This window comes from Mobula birostris, chromosome 7 (assembly GCF_030028105.1).
Source record: "Mobula birostris isolate sMobBir1 chromosome 7, sMobBir1.hap1, whole genome shotgun sequence".
Lineage (NCBI taxonomy): Eukaryota > Metazoa > Chordata > Chondrichthyes > Myliobatiformes > Myliobatidae > Mobula > Mobula birostris.
The window spans coordinates 34,945,806-34,961,991 of NC_092376.1; the positions used below are offsets into that span (position 1 = coordinate 34,945,806).

The 16,186-nt window shown below is 35.5% G+C and overlaps 2 protein-coding genes across 12 annotated transcripts in view; one reads left to right on the forward strand and one right to left on the reverse strand.

Annotated features, from left to right (window-relative positions):
• Positions 1–16,186, forward strand: part of supt20 (SPT20 homolog, SAGA complex component) — a 64,611-nt gene that overhangs the window by 37,331 nt on the left and 11,094 nt on the right. For 6 of the 9 annotated variants that reach the window (XM_072262883.1, XM_072262875.1, XM_072262876.1 and 3 more), the window contains 3 exons: positions 6,413–6,725; positions 7,999–8,153; positions 11,430–11,488. In XM_072262883.1, coding sequence (XP_072118984.1) covers positions 6,413–6,725; positions 7,999–8,153; positions 11,430–11,488 — 527 coding nt within the window. The remainder of the gene's footprint in view (positions 1–6,412; positions 6,726–7,998; positions 8,154–11,429; positions 11,489–16,186) is intronic. The other 3 variants (XM_072262879.1, XM_072262880.1, XM_072262881.1) reach the window with 1 other exon arrangement.
• exosc8 (exosome component 8) overlaps positions 1–16,186 on the reverse strand; it is a 54,325-nt gene that overhangs the window by 2,192 nt on the left and 35,947 nt on the right. Inside the window, exons 10-11 of one of the 3 annotated variants that reach the window (XM_072262889.1) lie at positions 14,743–14,814; positions 12,508–13,079 (exon numbers count right to left, since the gene is read on the reverse strand). In XM_072262889.1, coding sequence (XP_072118990.1) covers positions 12,907–13,079; positions 14,743–14,814 — 245 coding nt within the window. In that variant the 3' untranslated portion in view covers positions 12,508–12,906. Of the gene's footprint in view, positions 1–12,507; positions 13,080–14,742; positions 14,815–16,186 lie in introns of those variants that run through there. The other 2 variants (XM_072262887.1, XM_072262890.1) reach the window with 2 other exon arrangements.

A 16,186-nucleotide genomic window follows, 5' to 3' on the forward strand; every position in this document is an offset into this window, starting at 1 on the left:
GTTCACTGTTAATGATGTGCATAGGCATCAAGAAGCTAAATTGATTTTCCTTAAGAAATCTTTTGTGATGAACGTGTGCCAGATTTAAGTGTGTAATTTACTTAACTTTGATGTATATAATTGTACAATACAGCTTTTAAATGTTTGTGTACTCGGAACAGTTAAAGTGAAAATAAATGAGTGCTGTAGATGAAAAAGTAAGCTTTTACACATTGATATAGTTGAGTGTGTAAAATAACTGATGGTTTAAAAAAAACTGTGATAAAGTCAAGGAATCACATCACTTGAACTTGCGTGCTTAAAATTTCTTAGAGTAAAACAGGATCAGTGCATTAATTCAGTAAATCACTACAACTACAGAAAATAAGTTAATCCTCAGAATTAACAACTGTATTAATTACTATACCTGAATCAGAATTACTTAATCTGCCCAGAACAAATGTCAACATGTTTATTTAGAGTCTCCATCATAGTAAAACATCACAGGACATTTATCAGGTTGTATTGACTCCAGGCCACGTGTTGGCAGCTCTCTTTATGTTTTTGAGAAGAATATTAATGAAGACAGGGGAGATTGAAAGGTTCAAGAAAGAAAACTAAAGAACTTGAAAACTATCTTGTGTGCAAAACCTTGGAGTAATAAAAATCAAAAGCAAATGGGCTGGAATTAGAGCAGCCAAGTTGTCCCAGGATTATAAAATTTGATGAGGTCACGGAGGTGGGGTGGGTCAAAGAATTGAAGAGACTTGAAAAGGTGAATGAGTATTTTAAACTATGTTGTTGGACTAGGAGTCACTGAAATAAGCGAGCACAGCGATTTGAGTTACTGGAAATTAGCGCAAATTAAGATGCAGCTTGAATCAGTTGCAGTATTTTTGTTTGTGGTTCACAACAGGATGAAACTGGTGCAGTTCAGTGGGTTCAAGGCATTGCTTGGGATACTTTTGAATGTTTTATTCATCAGTTCCAATAGTTCAAGTGAGTTGACAGAACTGCTTGACTAACAATGAGTCACAATTATTCCCTAAACCATTGCCAGCTAAAATTGTTTTGGATGTTTGTAGAATGTTTGTAGAGAATGGCTGCCATAATTATCATTATATATTGTGGTAGTTCACAGTGCAGTGCTTTGAAGTGTTTAGGCATGAATAGTGCTATATAAATACACTGATTTATTTCATTGTAAATATTTTGTAGCTAAGATGATTCTTTATTATGCTTCTGTTTTAATGAACTTGTAAGTCACTGTACTTTCACACAATGAAGATAACTGCATCAAACTCCTCTATAATATACCAATTATTTAACAAAGAAACATTAAAATTAGGGCTGTCAAATAATTAGCATTAACACTGCAAATAAAGTAATCTGAAATTGTAACTTTTTTTTACCTGTTAATCGTGTGCATTGATGCAAAATGGTTGCACTGCAGTTTTCAGAACTATATGTAATTTCCCATGATACCTTATATATAATTTCCCACGATACCTTTCAAAGTCTTTAAGTGAACCATCACATTGCTTCAAATGTCCCTTTATTTTCATCATGGCTATTGGATCTATAACCACCCCAATAAAGTCTCCTAGCCCCCACCTCCATGCTAAATCCACTCCAGACTTCTACTGACTGACCGTGCCCAAGCACTGCTGCTTCTAGACCTGACTAGCAGTCCAGTCTGCCTCCTACTTCCATTGCCTTGATAGCCTGCATTAATCTTAGGCATTAAGATGAAGGGAGAACCCCCCAACCCTGAACTCCCAACATCCAAAGCTGCTGACTACAGGCACAGCTCTAACTTCTGCTACTATGTGAACTGCCAGGCAGCAGCAACACCTGTAAAAAGGAAAAAAAGAGGGTATAGGGAGAAGAGTGGAAGAAAAGGGGTAGGGTAGAATCGGGTAAGGATAGCGATAGTGGGAAATAGTACAGAGGAGAAGCATAGAGCTTAGATTTCTTCATTGCTCTCCCTTGCACCCCTGCCCCTCCCTCTCTGTAGATTATACAAGAAATCTGTAGGTAGTATATTGTGACATTAAATTGATAATAATTTGCTTGGACTTTGACTCCACCCCCCACTCTCCTTTCCATCCTCCCTCCAATAAATACACTGTTTTTAAGTGCACCTTTCAAAAATACTTGTATTCAATCATACTTTAAATGAAGTGCTCAAAACTACTATTATTATGCATTGTTAAATAGTGTCATTAATCACAGTTGCTGGACAGCCCTATTCAAAACTCAGAAATGTCTAATACTTGAGAATATCTTTGTGAAAATACATGTGACACTTGTTAAAAGTAATTGTCCTATGGGAAGTTTACTTTTAGAATTCAGTGCAGTACAGTGCAAGGTATTGAATTGTCATGATCTTTTTTTATAGGGCTGCCGTTTACGCATTGATGTAATTGCATGTTAATTTTGTGACATCCAATGTGTGCGTGCCCTTAGATGTTTAGTTTGTTTCTACATCAGAGTGGAAAAACAAGTAAAATTTTCCCCCAATTGAATTTATTCTGTTTAGGGTCATGCTCTTTCGTAATGACTTTTCAAATATTTTCTATAGAGAAATGCAATTACAAGTGCTTTGTGGAATTAGTGAGAAGGGAGTTACATATATTAAAATTGGAAGGAACATTATCATAAGTGTCCAGTGTTTGATTTGTTTTAAAATACTGCTAAGCATTAATAAACTAAGTGTTTAAAATATTATTTTCTCAGTAATTAGTCTACTTGTATTGCCAGGGTCATGAGCATAAGTCAGCATTAGTCCTTAAATTACTTTATATTCAAAATTTATGAAAGCCTTGCATATCACCATTTCTGTAAGTTTATACTAAACTCAACCATTTGAGAACAAGAGGTAGTAAACATGAGTCAGAGTTTTCTTGAATGTTACAGGATTGTATAAATTTTAAAATTAAACACTATTTACAAATGGAATCAAGATTGACACAATCTTCATAAGTATTCATAGAATTTCCCTATTCTAAAGAATCCAGCTGAGACAGTATTAACTTCCTTGAAAGCATAATGGCCTATCCAAAACATGGATGAATGTTTTTGAAAACTGGGTGTTGAGAATTTCCATGCTCTAATTTCTGTGCATTGAAATGCCAAAGGAAGCTAAATCATGAAAAAGTTAACATAAACTGTTAAACTATCTGCATTTTTTCCATAAATTTTCTTTCAACTGAAAAATAAAACAAAATTCTTGCTCTTATAATTCATGTTATACATGTTAATGCCACCTTCAATAAATATTTTCCATAGTTGGAGATAATATATTTCCATTATCATAATTTATCTTGTTTTACCACAGTTTTTATAATTTATGTCTGGCTTACACTTTTACTTACATAAAATATGAGATACACAGAAAAGAACTATTGGATGTAACATCTACATCCCTGCAGTTTAATTGTTACGTAATTTTCTCTTCCATGTTTCTGTATAGCTAAAGGGGTACGAACTGGGGTTTATTGCCTTTATTGAGTTTTCTAGCTAAGCTCAATTTACATTGAATGGAGTAGCTACCTTCCAAGGTGAATATGTAGCAGGGTTTTAACAGTGACCTTCTGTAGCAAATTGACTTCAGATTATTCAGCCAGAACTTTGATCTAACATTTCTTCTGCTATGGAGGTAAATTGCCTTGGAAAATTGGAGATACCTTCAAAAATGAATGTGTCGTCTCAATAAATTGTTTCATAAAATTATTTTGTCTGTTAAAGTGACAGGCAATGGTGATTAAATTTAAAGTCCAGTAATTTTCTCCTGATACCAAGATGCATTGGTGAACATGTTGCGTATTTCCAATGGTGGAACCAAATTAGGTTCAATCCTCCAAGTGGCATTTCCTCATCTACACTATTGTATGATTATTCAGCATCTTCATTGTACGTGGACAAAATTACTGAGATTGTTTCCTGTGCTCATTAGATTTAGTACGAGGTAGTATGGTTTTTTAGAATGAAATTTACTTATTGTCTTCAAAATGTGGGTGTTTCTGTGTTGTAGCTCCTCCGGACATTTGGTATCAAATGATATTAATTAGACTTTGTATCAGAAAGGAAGTATAATGAGCACATTGAGTGCATAATATTTCTTTAGTATTCATTTGGTACATGCTATGAGGCTAATATCAATTCCCTATCTCTATTTGGGCACTTTTCAAGATTTACTAAGTATACTAACTAATCATGTATACACTTAAAGTCTGTAAATCTCTCCAAGCATAACGACTTCAGTTGTGGAGGATAGGCTGTTCAAAATTTGCCATCATGTGTAAAGTAAATGATTGAGAATATATTTACCACTTGAAATATCCCATCATTTTTTTTAAATGAAAATAGTCTCAGGGAGTCAATTCTTTTGATATCCTCCTTCTAACATTCCTTGGGGCACTTTTTTCACTTTCTGCAACTTAATTTATCTGCGTCTGTCAACAATATACACTCTTGAAATTCTTCCTGTGACGTAGGTTAAATAGCCTTATATTGCTTCATGAACCATGGAAAGAATATTGAGGGGATTGTTGACTACTTTCAATCCCTGTCTGTGTCTTTTGTATTCCATTTAAATGGACTGTTACTGTTTGTAGAAGGACAACTTGTTATTTTCCACTTTGGATTTTCAGGCTGTCAGTGATTAGCTTTGACAGCTGAAGAAACAGTATTCTGAGATTTGCAGAGCATCTGATCAATTGCTTTTTTGAATTTTGGATCTCATAGTACTTATTGGAGCCCATATTTCACTATTTAGTCTCGTGAATGGAATTCATATTTTATGAAAATTAGCTTCAAATGGCCTTTGTAAATAAGTATAACTAAACTTCTCATGATGGGCACTAAAAACAGAGGTGGGAAAGGCAATAATAATTTCATCTGATGATAGAAAGACCATGAAAAATAATCTTCATGTTCGTCCAGTGTACAAGAATACATTGTTTTCATTATAATTAGTTGACTTGCTGATTTTTCTTGAATTGATCTTGTTAACGTAATTACATGTATTTTTTAAGAAAAACAAAGTCTGAAGCAACATGAGAAGATACTAAAAATCTGCAGCAAATCTATCAGCTTCTGTAGAGAGAATACAGATTAATCTCTTTGGAACCGATCCTTTTTCAGAACTGGGGTATAAGCAAGGAAATATATCAATACATCCTTAAAAAGCTGAAGTGTGGAGATGTTTAGAATACAACAGCTTATGCCTCACAACAATTGACGGTGACTGTATATTACATCAGGCTTGCATTTATACTGACTAAAAACACCTGAAATTAACTTAATGATTCTAATATTTCAGAACAATTGTTAAGGTGCTGAAAGGAGCTAAGGCAATACCCTATACATTATTCTACCTAGAGTCTTTGAGCATGTAGTCACAGAGATCACAAATTACATCTTGGTTTGTAGAGTTAATTTGCCATAAGCATCAGCAAACCTTATTTCGCCCACTATATTAAAGGAATATCTTTAGAATACCTGTAGAGCCATTTACTTGGTAGAAGGGTATTAAAAAAGGCATCAATCCTCTTTTAGATAATAGTGGGGTGACACTGGTTATAAATGACATAAATTTTTGTTCAGATCTCTTTAAAGTAGTTGATTTGTAAACTTTAAGTCTAAACTAATGAATTCTTCTGTTGTTAAAATATATTATAAAAAAAAGCAAACTTTGCATGTTAGACTATGATCCTAAAAAAAAGATTACATATGGTCCTTGCATTTTAGAAGTAAAATTTGGAAGACCTTCAATAAGCTTGATATGTGCAATCATTATTAAAATGTATTCTTATCTATGGTACAAGTTGTTCTCGTCAATAATCTGTAAAATTATTAATTTTGTAGTCACTAAAATATGTTAGTGGTGCACAATAAGGTCATTTTGCTTCTTTTGCATGTATGGCCACAATGGTATATGTATTGCAAGATTACCATTTGGGAGAATGTGTAAGTCTATTTAACCCAATAGTGTTTATTTAATGTATGGCAAGTACAATATTTTTTAAAAATCATACAATACTGTATGTTCTCTATTAAATATTTAATTATTTCAGTGTGCATAGGCAGAGCATAAAAGTTGCAGTAATTGATTTAGATTACGCATTTTTTCTGAAGCAGTGTCAGGTTTTTTTCAAAGTATAGCTTTCTAAGTTGTATGCTCCAGCTGCAATATGTGAAACGATTGTATCACTCAAAATAAATGGAAAATGATTTGATTTAAAGTTTGCATATGGCCTTGAAATGTGCTTTGCAGCCATGCAGTTGCAGATCATTGTGTCTATTCTTTTGAAACGCCTTTCCTCCCTCAGCATTAACATTAAATGTTTTTTTTTGCTCAGTTTTGCATAAAATCTTTACATCAGTTTTAAAGTAATAACCTGGCACTTTTTCTTTTCTTAATGAGCAGGATCTGGGACACCCAAGCCATCTACCCCTACACCAACCAACACCCCTTCATCAACTCCACACCCTTCTGATGCTCAAACCCCCGTATCTACAGCCACTCCCACAGCTACCCCTTCTATACAAGAATCAGGCCTCAACCCGCAGACCCTTTTAACCCCTTTTGCCCAGCAGCAGTTGGCTCTCAGTCAAGCTCTGCCAGTAATGACCATTCCACTTTCCACCATGGTAAATTCCATTACCACAGGGAGTTCATCCACCCAGGTGATGACAAATCCAGCAAGTCTCAACTTCATCAATGTAGTGGGGTCTGTTTGGTAAGGAAATTTATGAATCTTTTAAACATTGCCTGTACATTTAACTGGATATATAATTAATGATATTGAAGTGAAATTTTATCTGTATTCAATAATTTAGACTTTTATTGTGGCTCATTCGGACAATATGCTGGTTAACTACCAAACACTAAAATTCACTTACCACAACAATACACCCAGAAATAAATACACTGCGTTTCTGTTTTACTGCATTGGTCCTAATGAAGGGTCTCAGCCCAAAATGTTGACTGTTATTCTTCTCCATAGATGCTGCCCGAAATGCTGTGTTCCTCTGGCATTTTGTGTGTGTTGGTCTGGATTTCCAGCATCTGCAGAATTTCTTGTGTTTGCCTTCAAAGATTCCTTTTATTGCGTTAATAACACAGAGCATTCATACCACATTGTGCAAAGCCACTTTACCTTGTCTTTGTAACATTTAATCTTCTATGATGAGTGGAATAATTTTCCTTGGGTTTACCTTATTTTGGTTACTTCAAAGTTGTAGTGAAAGGTTTAATTGTTCAGTTGCATGAAGGGATCCTCTCTGTCACTAATCATAAAATCAGTCCCAAAGAGTAAGCAAATTTGCACCCAACTTCATTAGATAGCTTTGTGTGTTCTCTTTTGTGTACCACACAATGTAGTGCTTCAGATTGTCTTGGCTATTTTTCACAATGGCATATACAAAGATTAATTCATATCAGTATTTCGTTGTTTGAAAAGAGTGAAGATTTGTAACATGTCATATGCAGTCACTACTCGTTTGAACATTTAAAATTTTCATTTTAAAATGTATAAATATCAGGTGAAGTTTGGTAATTGTTCAGCAACTTCTGAGATGAGAGTTGTTGTCAAACAGAAAATAAATCCAGATTTCACAGACCTACCTAATCTTTGATCTTCCCTGAAATGTTTCTATTCTAAAGTATGATGATTGCATTTACTGCCTTGAATGGTGTTAGTCATATTTTGTTGAATGATTTTCTTCCTGTGGAAGGCATTCTCTGATTCACCTTTCTGATTACTGCTACTACTACCACCACCACCCTGCATTATGATGACAACACTGCTACTGATCAGTATTCACTAATGTTTCTCGGGACTTCTGGTGGGATTTATTTTCTATAACCCTGTTAGGTTTTAACTTTCCCAATTCTTCAACTGTACAGTATATAGCATGCTTATCCAAAACTAATGCTGAAAAAGTGGTCAAATAGCTGAAAGGAATAAGAGACATATGGACAATGCTTTTGTTTTTTTCTCTCCCTTCCAGTGGAGCACAGTCATTAATGAGTGGTTCAAACCCCATGTTGGGGAGCAATTCTGGTGCCATAACCCCTACTGGTATAAACCTAAGCAGCATTATACCACCAGCAGGACTGGTGCCAAGCTCTCTCCCAGCTGCTATGCAATCTGCAGCCCAAGCAGGTCAGTACTAAATAAATTATACTGTTAATAAAGTATTTTTAACAATTAACATCGAACTCTGGTTATGCACTTCTTTGTCAGTAAAAAGTTTTATCAACATCGTTTGGCATTGTGTAGGAAGCTGTATAAAAAGTAGTACTACAAAGATAGGAATAGACCAGAATAGAATGCTCCAGAAGTAGACCTATATATAGTTAATATGGCAAGAAGACCAATAAAAAAGTAGTATTTGTTCAATTCTAATTTTTAAAATGGCAGTCTCGTATTGTCTTATTGCCACATAATATGGACAGAGTGTTCTTGAAGAGTAATGAAAAAAGAACTGCAGGTGCTGGAAATTGATAATAAATGCAGAGAATGCTGAAAATATGCAGGTTTGGCAGTATCTTATGGAGGCTGCCAGACCTTCTGAGTATTTCCAGCATCCTCCTTTTTTTCATGCTACAATGTTTTTATTAGATATATGTTCTGAGGCCTGTGTTGTTATAAAATCTCAACAGTAATTTGTGTCCTATGCTGCAAACATTTAAGCCAAGCTGACAACGTAGCAGTTGATGGACAGTTCTGAATGGATATATTCTCTGTTACTCTCACCACAAGGAAGAAGTCCTTTGAAAGGTTAAACAGACTTGCACCATTTCCATATCTGCTTTCAGAACACCTGCCTAGTTTTTAAGTTGATGTTAGTGGTGGATTACAGTTTAGATTTAACAAAGTTAATATAACTACAGGTAAGAAGAGTCTGAATATTGGTCATTACTATATGGGATAGTAGGAAGAGAAGTCATTTAAAACTGGTTTCAGGTCATACATGTTCTTGTTTTTATTCAGTGGGGTGTGGAATCAAAGAAGCTCTCTCTTCTATCTGTTACGTCATAATGATGTCTATATATTTTTTCAAATGGAGTTATTCTAAAGACTTAGATAATCAGCATTCTATAAAATTATTTCTTGCTTGGTTGAACATTATTAAGTGGTTTATGATAGCAAAACACAATGATATCTGAAACTGGAAGTACTAAAAGACGAGCACAGATTTCATCGGCTAGGTTTATATTCCATTAAATAATGAAGATTAGGAGGTGATATACAGTAATTCATTGTGTATAACGATCAGGAAACTTGGTGGGGTAGATATTGATAAGCTTCATCATCTGAGGGAATCATAATAATGAAATCAGTGTTCCAAAACTTGGCATGAAATTAGGATGCACTTTTGAACTTGGAATGGTAAAAATCTGAAAGACTGGCATTCAAAAGGCTGCAGATTTTAATTTAATTGAGCAGGACTTTTGTTAGCTAAGAGCATTGGGGGATATTGAACAAAAGTGGACGAATGAAGTTGTGTCTTGAATCAGCTGTGAACTAATTCAATTGAACTGAATTGAATGATGTTTCAAAATGTTAATCTGGAACTGACTCAGTAGCAGAGAACTTAAAAGCTGTTGAAATTTATAACAGCTTTGAATTTGTTTCTATGACAGTTACTCAGTGAAGTTAGCTGAATATCTGGATAACTGACTGCAGTATTTTGTTTACTGTAAATATAAAGAAAGTGCCTAAACAGAATAAGTTTTAGCTTATTAATGCAAGACTCACAAGTTCAGTTTTCAGTCATTTTAATTGAAATTCAAATTAGACTGAACACATTTTCAGATACCTTTTAAAATACAGTAACTTGATACTTTATAAATAGTTTAAATTAATTCTGAATAGCTATTTTAAGTCTTGATTAGAAATCCAAATTGATTGGAAATAGAATGTTCAATCTTACTATCTAAAATTTGGATGCAAGAATCAAACATTCGATGTGGATGCAATTGTATTTCTTTTACAAAGCAGCAAAAATCACATTATACTTTGGTGAAATACAAGGGTAATGAGATGTGCCAGGACAGCATGATGGGCCAAATGGCCTCTTGTCTTAAATTCCTATGTAATTCAAACAAAAAGACACAATTTCTGCCTCAGCAGAGCGCCACAGTGTTATATAGCACAGAAAAGGACCTTTAGCCCAACTTGTCATGCCAACTGAGGTGCCTTCCTGAGCTAATCCTGTTTGCATTCATTTAGTCAATAGTCCTCTAAAAATACTCCTATCCGTGCGCTTGTGCAAATATCTTTTAAACATGGTAACTGTGTATGCCTCTTAACACTTCCTTTGGCAGCTTGTTCTGTATATCCACCAGCTTCTGTGAAAATCAGTCCCTCAAATCCACTTTAAATCCTTTCCGTATTCACCTTAAATCTATGCCCTCTAACATTGGACTGTACCTGGGAAGCAGACTGTGACCACCTACTTTATCAATGCCCATTGTGATCTTATAAACCTCTAGAAAAAGACCGCTCAGCCTCCTATACTCCAGAAGTAAACAGCCCAGCTTATCCAGTCTCTCCTTGTAACAGAAGCCCTCCAGTCCTAGGATTTTTTTCTACATCCTCTCTAGTTTAATTGCATCCTTTCTATAGTATGGCAACTAGAACTGCGTACAGAATTCCAGGCACTATCTTTCCAATATCTATACCGCTGTAGCGTAACTTCTTAACTCTTTTACTTAGTGCCCTGACAGATGAAGGCAAGCATGCTATATGCCTTCTTCAACCCTTTGTCGACCTGTGTCACCATGTTCAGGGAAACGTGTATGTGCACTTAAGTTTCTCTGATCTACAACACTCTCTAGGTCCGGCCATTCTTTCTGTATATTCTGCCCTGGTTGAATGTCCCAAAATGCATCACTTTGAATGTATCTTTTAAATAACATCTGCCATTCCTTTGCCCATTTTCCATGTTGATCTAGATCCAGTTACGGTAGCTTTGACACCCACTGGGCTTCAATTATACATTTATATACATCCTTGGCAACTATTCCCAGTGCCAAAGCTTGTTATTTGAAGCAGTATTTTTCTGATATTGATCAGGATGTAAATGGACTGAGGCATTGCTAAATCAAATTACTTGGATTTATCAAAGGTGAGATAATACCTTTGATATCTAATATCTAACATGGAATCTTTGATATCTAACATGGAATGTCTAATTCCATGTAGATTTTAGGCTCCAGATGAACATTTGAATTTCTCTCAAAGCCATGTTCTAAATCATAAAAATATACCAGCATCAGGACCTTTCAAACTACTTAGAATGATGAGAAACTAAATAGGTTGAGGATAATGCATGTAACCGTATGTTGAAGAAGGCCTTGCACCTGAACTTAACTGCTTTTGAATCAAATAACTTAATTCATAGTACCTAATATATCACTGCTTTCTCTGCAGGTGGTTCATTTGTTGGTTTAAAAAATGCTCCTGGTTTCAGACCTCTGAATTTGCTTCAGGTAGGGTTCCTTTATTATAGTGTCATCCATTATTTTCATTCATCACCTTCATATTCAGGTTATTGTGCCATAACTTATCTGAGGTGACCATGTTTCTAGCTAGTATTTTTGAAATGCAGAATATGGCATGTTTAGAATGAAAGGTAAAGTACCAGTTCTGATCCAAAATTAACTGAAATTCAGTATTCCTAATATTACTACCACATTCTTGTCAATTTTTCATTTCTCTTGATTTAAAAATTTTACCAGAACAAAATGAGTATGAGTCTGGAACTTCAAATGCACCTCTCCCCAACTTAAATGTTTTAAGTTAACTTAAAACATTTTTTTAATGTGACACACATCACTGATTGGGTAAAACTTCTATTAACCTGTAGTTTGTTCTTTGCAAATTTGATAACAGTATATTGTGTTTAGGTATTCAGAGGCCCATATACATTCTTAGCACTTTTTTTTTTACTATATTCCATTCAAGTATATTGGTTGTGACTTTTATGTATTCTCAAGTACAGTATTAAATTCTTCACATTCACTTGTCTGAGAACTACTTTGATTTAAAATAAAATAAACTACTTTTCACATCTTGCTTACTTGGATCACCCTGCCACATCGGACAGGAGTGTAGTTGATTTGGGACATGTGAAGATGATCACCTGCAGAAAATAACATCCAAAATTTCCTAACCTATTGTCCCAGTGCCCTTCCATCTAATTATATCATTTATGAGGTGACTTTAGAACAAATGACTATAGAACAAACCCAACAACACATAATCTAACATTGTAAAGTCTTATCAAGGAAAATGAGTCCACCTCAGGACCTTTTCCAGAACTTTCATTGTTACTCTAACAAGAAGATGACACTCTTGTGTACATGTACACATGAATACCATTATCAGAGTGCTGAATATGAGCCAGCAGATCGAAAATAGAAAATAACTGTAGCCTTTCCTCTCAAAGATAATGGTCATGAGTAGTTTATTGATTGCGTCACCAATTCTGCCTTTTAGAGTGGTGCACTGATATGCTTTGCTTTTAGTCATGTTTCAACTCTTTATTAATTAGATTCCAGTTTCTTGTTCTTCACAATTATGTACAGTACATAACCTGAAAAAAATGTATACTTAGTAACCTTTTTTTTAGTGTATATTGCCATTCTTAGCACAGAGTGAAGTGGTGTTTTTCATATTCTTCTGTGGAACGGATCACTAGCAAAGCTAAAAGTAACATTGCTCTAATTTATATTAACACTTCTTTATTTGCAAGGGATAGGGGCAAATAAGAAAGTTGACCCCCCTTTTGTACCCTATACACACCCAATAAATATTAGTATGCCTATAGAATTCTAAAAGCATTAACATGAATTAATAAGCACATCAAAATGTCTAAATACTTTACAAAATAATGTTGACTAAGAAACTACTTCCATTGAAACTCATGAGCAATGAAACTTTTGAAGTTAGAAGGTGCAGCTCTGTACACAGGTTGCTCTGTTAGAACTGTGCACAACCGGGAGCCACTGGCACAAGTGTTGTAGAAACTGATCACAGACAGCGATTGATTCCTCAACATGTACACGTGTATAGCGATATCTATTACAAAAAAGTCAAAGTAGGGCACAGGGTCAGCTTTACAAGTACTGGGTCTACAGATAGCAATCAGTGGATGAGGCCTAGGTGTATTTCAAAATTTATTTTTTTTTAATATAATGTGTACACTCCTTCCAAAAACACCATCCACCATGCAGCAAATATTATGTTCTGGTTAGGTAAGCTAATGGTTGCATCAGTTTTGAACCATAAGACAAAAGAGCAGAATTAGGCCATTTGGCCCATTGAGTCTTCTCCAGCATTCCATCATGGCTGATTTATTATTACTGTCAACCCCATTCTCCTGCCTTCCCCACATAATCTTTGACACCTTTACCAATCAAGAACTTATCAACCTCTGCTTTAAATATATCCGATTACTTGATGTCCACAGCTGTCTGTGGCAATGAATTCCACAGGTTTACTACCCTCTGGCTAGAGAAATTCCTCCTTGTCTCTGTTCTAAATGGAAGTCCCTCTATTTTGAGGCTGTGCCCTCTGGTCCTAGACTCCCCTACTATAGGTTACAAGCTCTCCACATCCACTCTATGTAAGCCTTTCAGTATTCTATAGGGTTCAATGAGATCCCCACTCATTCTTCTAAACTCCAACAACTACAGGCCCAGGCCCTCATGTTAACCATTTCATTCCCAAGTAATTCTCGTGAACCTCCTCTGGACCTTCTCCAATGCCAACACATCTTTTCTTGGATAAGGGGTGCAAAACTGCTCACGTACTCCATGCAGTCTGACCAATGCCTTATAAAGCTTATATTCTAATCCTCTCAAAGTAAATGCTAACATTGCATATTCCTTCCTTACCATTGACTTGCCCTGTAATTTAACCCTTCGGGAATCCTGCATGATGACTCCCAAGTCCCTTTGCAACTCTGAATTTGAATTTCTCCCCATTTAGAAAATAGTCTATGCCTCTTCTTTGCCCGTTCTACCCAATCGCAGTCCTTTTGCAGACTCATTGCTTCCTCATCACTACCTGCTCTTCCACTTACCTTTGTATTGTCCACAAACTTGGCAACCAAGCTGTCAATTCCAACAATCCAAATCATTGACCTATAACATGAAAATAAGCTGTCTCAACACTGACCCCTGTGGAACACTAATAATCACAGGCAGCTGACCAGTAAAGGCCCACTCTTTGCCTTCTGCCAGTCAACCAATCTCTCTCTATGTTACACACTCTCTATGCTAATATCTTTTCTGTAATACTATGGGTTCTTATCTTATTAAGTAGCCTCGAGTGCAGCACCTTGTCAAAGGCCTTCTGAAAATCCAAGAAAACAACATCCACTGACTCTCCTTTGTCTATTCTGCCTGTAATTTCCTCAAAGAATTCCACCAGATTTGTCAGGCAAGATTTTCCCTTAAGGAAACCATACTGACTTTGGTCTGTTCTATCATGTGTCTCCAAGTACCCCGAAACCCCATCCTTAATAATTCCCTATGCTGGTATTCACAAACATACCATTTTGTTCTGGGCTATCTTTACTTGACTCTTTAAAGCAACAAAAAACTATTTTGCTGCAGATGCTCAAATTGTATCCTGTCATGTCAGTGGAGTTCACTCTGAAGGTATTGTCATACTTTTCCAACACTGTGACAAGATATGACTTCAAAGAATTGACAGAGAAAACATTCTTTCAACCTACCACAAGTTGTCTCAACAAGTCCTTCCTCATTAAAATTGGCATGATGATTGGTAGTTGTACCAGTTGTTGATCCTATGCAAAACAATTGTATGAGGCATAATTCAAAAAGGCACGAAATTGCAGTACGTGGATAAGCTTATTAATTAAATCTATACTCACCCCAGTTCTCACTCCGTCCACCAAAATTACAGATTTCAGCTTATTCCAATAGTTTGATAAAATAATCTGTCAGTTTCTGCATAACATCTTTAAACAAGATTTTTTGTGTCATCTTGCACAGTACAAGAGGATTTGCCACTATACTATTTGCTTCCAGCTCAATTGCCAACATTAGCTTTAATATTTTATGTTTGCATACTGAATTATTTTGAACTCACAAGATATCTTGAATGTTGTTCATGTTCAAGAAATTGACCACTCACTGACCACAAATTGAATGGTTCCCAGCTCCGTTATGCATGCCTAGATATGACAAGTTAGGGCAGTGACATTGTCCCCATATTTAGCAATATTTCCATATTTGGCTTATATGATAGGTTAAGGCCTCCAACAAAAGATTCCACAAGATAAATCAGTTCTGTGTACAAACACCTAAAATTTCCCACATGAGAATCGTCAATAACTTTCAGCAAATCGTTCAATATCCATGTCACCAGTCACTAGGATGCATTGTGACACAACAAATTATGTATCCAACGAAATGGTCATTTGCAAATCAACACACTTGCTACGAAACATTGAATGTCTTTGGAAAAAGTGTTTGATTGTCTGAAAACTTCACATTATCTTGGTATCTAATAGTGCAGTGCGTGCACGCACACACATACTCCTCGCATGATACCACCCAATTTACTTTTGATCATGAGTGGAGAGCATAATGATGTCATTACCTTTAGTGGTTCACTTGGAAATACTCAAGGAAGGACTTGTATTGTTCCACTAATTATATACACCTAAAAAACTTGAACTTCATTTGTTAACCATTTAACCATATTTGTATTAACTACTGGAAGAGCAACAAAATGAATACTAAGGAATGAACAAAAATCTAGTTGTTTTTTCAATTTATGTTGATTATACCAGGAAGAAGAAAAGTGGAGAAATAAAAAATTGTAATAGAATTGATAAAATGTACTGGAAAGAGCTGATGTAGTTGAGGATACCAAATCCATTAGAACGGATATTAGGCTGATAGGTGTCCACTAGAGGCTATTATTTAACGAGAATGCTAATAGTATTGAATGGAAGATTTTTAATAGGAGATTGGCGCAGGCACATTTGCACAGGTGAGAAAAGATCTACATACAAAGCTAGACCTCTCTATTGATTAAAGATTTATTTAACAGTAGGCCCTTTGAGCAGGGTCACCCCAGCAACCTCCGACAACCCTGATTTAACCCTAACCCAATCACAGATTAACTGGTCATTGTAAATTGTCCTATCT